At 45.7% G+C, this 8611-nt stretch overlaps 1 protein-coding gene across 2 annotated transcripts; it reads left to right on the plus strand.

Annotated features, from left to right (window-relative positions):
• The first annotated feature begins 731 nt into the window (after positions 1-731).
• Positions 732-7448, plus strand: LOC135112320 (uncharacterized). 2 transcript variants are annotated; one of them, XR_010274272.1, is made up of 3 exons: positions 732-1171; positions 1348-4284; positions 6258-7448. XR_010274272.1 is itself a non-coding variant. In XM_064026656.1 (3 exons), the coding sequence occupies exons 2-3, from the start codon at positions 4070-4072 to the stop codon at positions 6409-6411; spliced, it is 369 nt and encodes a 122-aa protein (XP_063882726.1). In that variant the 5' UTR covers positions 765-1171; positions 1348-4069; the 3' UTR covers positions 6412-7448. The 2 variants fall into 2 exon arrangements, 1 of the variants encoding a protein (XP_063882726.1); XM_064026656.1 differs by having other exon boundaries at positions 765-1171.
• Positions 7449-8611: the final 1163 nt, after the last annotated feature.

An 8611-nucleotide genomic window follows, 5' to 3' on the forward strand; every position in this document is an offset into this window, starting at 1 on the left:
ATTGTAGGAAAACACAACATAAACCATAACTATAGGAGATATCTTTGTATACATCCCAATATATTTTGCAATAATACGAAATAGTTTCACTGCCATGTCTGAAGCCGCCATGAGAATGTAGAAGAGTATTTGTGATTATGACGGTGGTGGTGATGGTGGTGGTGGTGGTGGTGGTGGCAGCAGCACGCACAGTCACTCACAGCATAATTACAGACTACAATGAGAACACAGATGAGGAAACAATTCTGGAATATACCTACAGATTACAAGCTACTCGTGTGTGTGTGTGTGTGTGTGTGTGTGTGTAAATAAACAAGCACACACACCCACACACACATACACACATGAACTGATAACAAATATGCCTCAATTACCTGCTTATCTGTTTATGAAGTCACCACCACAGGAAGTTAACACATAATAACATATTCACAACAACACACTCAAGGACGCCGCGGAAACATGACACAGATAAAGACAAGCTCTATCAAAAGTCTTATGGCCACTTCTACTTCACGGTCATAAGAACATGAGAAAACAAGGGAAGGTGCAAGAAACCGTCAGGTCCTTTTAATCAAGCCAAGTATCTCACTGTAACAAGCTAAACAGAACATGAGACCTAAGCAGGTGCATAACCACGCTCCTCTCTCCATGCTCGTTGCCGGGTGGTCACGTCTCTCACTCGTCGCGTCACAACAAGTCATTGGCGCGTTACTTTCCCCACCAGCTCGAGCCGCTGTCCCGCAATGCTTCCATTGGTCGAGGTGCGAGTCGCGGCTGTCCTGCCCGGCCTGGTAGTTGAGAGCGGCCAGCAGGCGGCAGAGATGCAGTGGCTGGCCGCGGTGAGGATCGAGGTGTGGCACTGGTACAGGCCCCGGCGCTCCTACATCGGCGTGGTCCTCAGGCGATATCTAAGCAGGGTGCCGTTCCACGCCTCAGGGACCACCAAGCTGCGGCCCGTGTTCTTCAATCCCTGTCTGGTGTATCGCAAAAATGACGTCCTCGTTCAACCTCACGATGACGGTTGGGATTCCGGCCTGGAGGGACGCACCGTCCACCTCCCACACTTCGTCCCCAGACCGGAGCTCGGAGATCTGGTTTGCTGTGTCTCTGTTTACATTCTTCGCAGCGGCCGCTGCCACATTCTTGTTATGCCACTATCGTGTCAGGGGTGAGTGTGTGTCTAGCATTTGTAGCTCGGCCGTTGTGAGTTGTGTACTACATGATTATTTTTTCTAAAGTGAGGTTTTGAGAAACTGTGGCTTCAAGTTCAGGACTTTGTGTTATGTAGGTTTCATTGCAAAAATCTCCAGTAACTTGGCAAGTCACGCTTGGTTTTCCCGCCAGACTGGGTGTTGCCGCGGGTGTTCCGGGCGTGGTGGCGCCTGCATGCTCGCTTCCCGTGGTTGGTGCCGCGATTACCTCGCCGATACATCAGGGCTATGGCCAACTGGCTTAACCGCGACACACAGCGGGACAACCATAACCGCGGTGCCAACGGCCATGCGTGGCCCAACGATGACGTGCCCCTGGACCACAGGAACAGGTAGAGGGGCGCCGCGCCGCCACGCCACACTTCAGGAGTCGGGGCAGAGCGAGCTGTATTTTTTGTTCAGTTCGCTTTTTACTAACAATATTGAAGCTGATGATTGCTGACCGTCAGCCGCCGAAGAGCAATCTTTTTATCATGCATCAGTTGTTCTGGTTAACTTTAAAATATTTTTGCTGTCGTGCTTTTTTTTCCTTGTTTTCTGAGCGTTGAGCACGACAGGTACCGGAGAGATTTGCAATAAAAAAACATTTTTTTTTAATGCAAGCGCCTTAGTGCATGCCACTCAGTACGAGGAAGTGTGCACCTGTCTGAACTTGATGAATGTCTGATACAAAGCGTCGAGACGAGAAGCCGTGAACAAGCTACCCCACCCTCCCTCCCTAACTACACCCCCCCAACACACACACACACACGGGTCAGTGTACACACGTAGACACACAAATAAGTCCCGCCGGGGACTTATTTGAAAATGGGTGTTCGCGCGCCTGAACGTGGCGTGCCGCGTGAGTAGAGGCGTGGAAGTCAACACAATCTGCGGCTGATACTGAGACCTTGGGACGCGGCGCTGCTTATCGCTCACGTGGGGGAGATAGTCTGGCCGTGCTGGTGAATTACCTGCTGTGTACTGCCCTGCTCCTGCCCACACCCCGCACCCCATGGCCGATCTACCTCACGCCCACAACCCGCTCACTATCCAACCCTTCCTTCCTGACCCACCCTCCCCACACAACGACCCATCTTCCTGTCTCCACCCCATACCTAACCCACCTCTCAATCCACACGTGTATTGTCCACACCCCATACCTCACTCTCGCCTAACCCCATCCACCAGCCCACACCTCCCATGCATGTCTCCCTCTCTACCCCACAGTTCAGTACAATGCACTTAATACGAGTCATAACATTTGATACCATCGATAAAGGTGATATCATCGCTGAATCAAGTTGTAAACACATGAAGTAGGTCTGTGACGTCCGTGCGTAGGTGTGTGTATGGCTGGGAGGCGGCGGTGGCTGACCCTGGGTGAGGTCACTGAGGGGCGGGGTGAGTGAGGTCATTTGGGAAAGAGAGAGGGGGAGTGTCAGGGTTAGAGAGGCGTCAGTGGTGGTGGTAACAGGACGGTCACAGGAAGGTTATTCGTAATATCAGAGAGAGAGAGAGAGAAAGGTATTAAACCTTGCCTTTCACCACAATCTTGCTCTATCTAGTGAAGGCGAACGTTTGTGGCTGGTGTAATATTTTCGTCCTTGTCCCGCGCCGCACTGCCCGCCAACCAGCCAGCCAGCCGTCCCCCGCCCCACACCCCACACCCAGAAAAGCGCCACATTCACACAACTCAGCCAACCGCTCACTCGCTCAGTCACCACCGAGATATTCAAGAGTGAGGACGTGACTAGCAGATTCCCTCGCCATCCATGTGAGAAACGTTTAAATATCTGCTAACCTTTACAAGTCACTTCTGCTGGACAAACTAGTCACCAGTGTGTGTTGTGAAGCAGTGAGCCAGGCCGTGAGGATGTAGTGTATAGAGTAATGCTGAAAAGAGGGAAGCGTTCGCGTGTATGGGTGATCTTGTGACCTACCGTAATGGACGTGCATAAAGCAGGAAGCTGACACGCGAGGGAGTGGCGGCTGTAGCAGTGAGGGAAAGACTTGCCCATCTCACAAACCAAGCAAAGACAAAGAAAGTGGTTGTTGTACCGGAGTGAGGAAGCAAACCATCTTAAACCAAGCAAGCAAAGGATAAAGTAACGATTGCAGCAGGAAGAGAGGAAACTGCCCCCACACGCAAAGCAAGGACAGTGGTGGTCGTAGCAGAGGGAAAGCAAACCACGCAAAGGAAGAAAGGAAGACAAAGAACAGTAAGACAGCAAACTTAACACACAAACCAAGCTATGAAAGGACAAAGTAACCAATACAACAAGAATAAAGCAAACAAATTAAAAAGGATAAAGGAAGTCACGGTTACAGGGTGAGACAGCAAGCCATAGCGCACAACCCAAGCAAGACAAAGAAAGCAAAGGTTATATATAGACACCAAGCTACCAGTTCGCGTCTTGGCAAACTGAAGACCAAGCACGAGACGAGGGAAACGGTAACGGCGGAGGAGAAAGCAATCAATAACCTTACCCGCACAAGCACCGCCGCCACCACCACCGCCGCCACCACCACCACCAGATCTCACCGCCATGCATCTTGCTGAACAAGAACCAAGGGGACTGAACAGAACACACACAGTTAATCTAATGACAAAGTGAACTCAATAATAACTAGGAAAGTGACGAGCAAACTCACTAAAACACAATACGGGAAAAAGTGAATCTAGTGACACGTTGAACAGAAAAAAAGTAACAAACAAAACAAAATCATAAATCTATAACTCGAATGGGAAAGTGAATCTTGAAACAAAGTAAAACCGAAAAAAAAACTTTCAAGCAAGCAAACAAGAACAATCCGCATCCACGCCATCTCAGGACATAAACAACAAATCAAAACAAAACCAAGACAAAATAACGATGGAGCTTCACAACGCCCTTAAGAACGTCACCATGATCCTGCTCACCACGGAGGCGCCCAACACCACGCACAGTGACACGGGCGGAGACGTGGGCCCCTCAGGCGGCGAGACGGACGGCTGGATGCTATGGGCCATCGTCACCGGGTCTCTCTTCTGCTTCACCGCCCTCGTTGTCACCGGTTTCATCTTCCTCGTGGTGCTGCCACGACGCGGGTAAGGAACCCTATCTAATTTTGCTCATCACCACAACTTTCAAAAGACGCTAGTTAAAGTGACACGGGTTTCCAAGGGTGCTTTTATGGTTCTAGTGACAGATTATTATGGTTTCTACACTATTTAAAGGAAAAATGCGCTTGAAAACCTAGCTAATCATCTTTGTGGCCTTTGAATATAGGCGCGGTGAGACAGCAACGCATTTCTGAATATGGGTGATAGTGGTGGTGGTGATAGTACTAGTAGTAGTAGTAGTAGTTAGTAATTTTTCCTTACACATTTACAATATTCCATTTAAAAATCCTCTTTCCGGTAACCATAAAAAAGATACACTAAAATACCTAGCTTCACAATACCCAATAAATCCAGCATTGTTAAAATTACAAGTGGAGTACGACGTTAGCAGTGGTTGGGTTATCAGACGTAGAATTGGTGTAGCTGTAGTGGGGGGGGGGATGGTGGCAGTAATGGGCGGGAAATGGTAGAATGTAATGTTTGTAGGAAAGGGTGGAATAGAACTTAGTAGTAGTGGCTGTAGTAGATGTGGAAATGATAATGGTAGTTGAACAGTGGTAGTATTGATGTGGTGGTGGTAGTGGTAATCGTAGAGAAATAATGGAGTTGTAATAGTACAGGGTTGAAGAAGAGTAGTGCTTGCATTTGAAATAACCGTACATCTTGTCACAAATCACAAACGTTGCACTAAATCATATATTCACACAACCCAACTTAATTGCCGCGTATAATCTCTTTCGCTAATTGAAACCGCGACTATGATAAATAAAAAAAAATGTATATAATGGTAGTGGTAGTAGTAGTAGTAGGAATAGTGGATAAATTCATTCAGTAGTGGAGATCGAATGGTGAATAAGTAGCAGTAGTAGTAGGAATAGCGGATAAACTCGTTCAGTAGTGTAGATCGAATGGTGAATAAGTAGTAGTAGTAGTAGGAATAGCGGATAAATTCAATCAGTAGTGTAGATCGAATGGTGAATAAGTAGCAGTAGGAATAGCGGATAAACTCATTCAGTAGTGTAGATCGAATGGTGAATTTAGTAGTAGTAGCAGCAGTAGCAGCAGATCTCAGACTTGTAAGAACAGTAGGAGACGAAATAGAGGGAAAACTCGTGACTCCTAAAGTTCATAATTAGGTCAAGTTATCAAGCCATCTCGGTGTCAAATGTCGAGTGTCTTGATAAGGAACATGAATGTGCATCTTGAAGGCCACGCGCTGCGCACCACGTGAAGGCCAACCCTGAGACGCGCAGGGGCCGGGCTCTCACTTAGCGTATTATTATTATTATTATTATTATTATTATTATTATTATTATTATTATTATTTTATTATTATTTTTTTATTATTATTTATTATTTGTTTATTACTAACACTAGGTTACCACTACAGTTTCTACTACTTCTGACGTGTATAGGACGTGTGTGTGTGTGTGTGTGTGTGTGTGTGTGTGTGTGTGTGTGTCACGTTCATTCCTCGTAACGTGTATCTGTCTGGAAGCAAGACACAGGAAGCTTTATACGTTGGGATTCTATATAGTTGTTGTTGTTGTTAGTAGTAGTAGTAATATTAATGGTAGTAATTCTTATGTTCTTGTAAATACAGTATAACAATTAGATTAACAGTAACAATTGTAATAGTAGTAGTAATTCTTATGTTATTGTAAATATAATATAATAATTAGAGGATTAACAGTAACAATTATAGTAGTAGTAGTAGTAGTAGTAGTAACCGTAATAGGATTAACATTAACAATTGTAGTGGTAATAGTAGTAATAGTAGTAGTGACAGTGGTAGCCTTCGTTGAAGATGGAGAGTAGTACCAATTATATCAGTTTTGATTAAGAGAACCGTAATAACCTAATGTGTAAGTTGAAGACATATTGCTAATCATAATACAAGAAAACTACCACTAACACTTTACTAGCCTCACAGGAACACTCACGCCTTCCCTCTGCAGGTACGAGCGGATCGAGGGGCGCAGGAAGCAGATGAGGGCCTTCACACAGCTGCTGGAGGAGATGCGGGGCCGCCCTAGAAGCGTGGAGCCCGAGGAGTCCCTGACGGAGAGCGAAAGACATTTCCTCATCCATGACTTTGCAGACTTCCCGTAGCTCTCCCCTCTACCTCTGACCCTCTCTGACCCTCCCCTCTCCCTCCACCCTGCCCAGCCTCTCCCCGTCTCCCTCCCCGCCTGTGTCAACGTGCCCATTCTCTTCCCTTCCTCTCTCCTCTCTCCATCGACTTAATTCACAGCTTTCCATGTCCTTCTTTCCCCCCTCCTCCATCCTTCCCTAGCCATGCAAAGGGTTACGTATGTTTTGACCCAGTTGTTCCCAGTGTCTCCTCCTCCTCCTCATTGACGTCTTACGCAGTTTTGTCTTCCATTTGTAATCTCTTACTTTCTCCTGTTCCTTATCGTTATCTATTCATCTTCCTGTATCTGCTTCTTCATTCTCATCATTCCTTGTAGTCTTCCTATCTTCCTCCCCCGGCCCTCCATCTCACCCCACCACCCTCCTTCCTTTCTTATCTCCCCTCTCCATCCTCGTTCGTCTACTTTTCCACGAACTTTTCCATTTATCTTCTAATTTTTCCATCAATATTTTCTCTATGCACCCATTCATCATTTTTCTCTCGCTATTCCTCCATCATCATCATTCATTTACATACTCACCAACGTAACACTCCACACGTCTATTTCGTCATTCATTCATACTTCCCCATCCCTCCTCCTCCTTCGTTAGCGTCCCAGTCTCTCCCCCTCCCTTCGTCAGCAATAGCAAGACGTCAAACTACACGTGCCAGACTTCAAAAGACGACTGGGGTGCCTCGTCTGTTTGTCTGATGCCCGTTACCTTCCCTCCCCTCCCCTCCTTTAGTCCGTCTCCCTGGCGCCTTGTTAAACTAAACAGCGAAGGTCGTGTCTCCTTTCCCCGAGTTTTTTGGTCGTGCAGGGTTCAAGCTGTGATGTAAGAGACTGGTAGTGAGATTTGTTGGTGTCTAGAAATGTGTTTTAATGTTAGTGATGTAAGTGCGCAGTGGAGTGATTTCCTCTATACGGGTTTTATATGTATTTGTATTGAGAGAATGGTTTTGTCATTATTATTAGTGTGTATTGTTTCCAGTTAATAAAAGATGTTTTTTTTTATTTATTTATTTTTTCTTATTTCATGGGTTGCTGTTGTTGCTACTACTACTACTGCTACAACCGCCACGATTACTACTACTACTACTACACGTATACTTTACTACAACTACCAGCACTACCACAGACACCATAAATATATACATACTACTACAACTACAACTCTTGCTACTACCACCACCACCACTACTGCTACTACGCAAAAACCCGTGTCACCTTCAAACACCGCATCATCATGACTTCTACGCTGACGCACCCACAAGCAGGACAACACGTGGCCATCAGCGTGGTGTTGTCGCTTGTTGGTCACGGTGACACGAGTGACAGGTCAGAATAAACAGTGCAATCCTCCGGTCAGCGCAATACTGGATCACGTTATCTTGCAACACTTCAGCGCCTCATCTCCACTACTTTCAAAAGGCTGTAGTTGAAGTGACGCGAGTTTTGTCAGGGGTGTTTTTACGGTTCTAGCGGCAGGTTATCGTGGTTTCTATATACTCTTAACAGGAAAACACCCTAGATAACCAATTTAGTCAGGAAAACACCCTAGATAACCAATTTAGTCAGGAAAACACCCTAGATAACCAATTTAGTCAGGAAAACACCCTAGATAACCAATTTAGTCAGGAAAACACCCTAGATAACCAATTTAGTCAGGAAAACGCCCTAGATAACCAATTTAGTCAGGAAAACGCCCTAGATAACCAATTTAGTCAGGAAAACACCCTAGATAACCAATTTAGTCAGGAAAACACCCTAGATAACCAATTTAGTCAGGAAAACACCCTAGATAACCAATTTAGTCAGGAAAAACACCCTAGATAACCAATTTAGTCAGGAAAACACCCTAGATAACCAATTTAGTCAGGAAAACACCCTAGATAACCAATTTAGTCAGGAAAACACCCTAGATAACCAATTTAGTCAGGAAAACACCCTAGATAACCAATTTAGTCAGGAAAACACCCTAGATAACCAATTTAGTCAGGAAAACACCCTAGATAACCAATTTAGTCAGGAAAACACCCTAGATGACCAATTTAGTCATCTCGGTGGCCCTGGAAAATCGTCATGGCGAGATAGCAATGCGTTTCAGAATACGATCTTTTTTAATAAGGTTTTCAAGGTGTTTTTACGGTTGTAGTGACGGATTAACCTGATTTTTA

The sequence above is a fragment of the Scylla paramamosain genome, chromosome 23 (genome assembly GCF_035594125.1).
Source record: "Scylla paramamosain isolate STU-SP2022 chromosome 23, ASM3559412v1, whole genome shotgun sequence".
Lineage (NCBI taxonomy): Eukaryota > Metazoa > Arthropoda > Malacostraca > Decapoda > Portunidae > Scylla > Scylla paramamosain.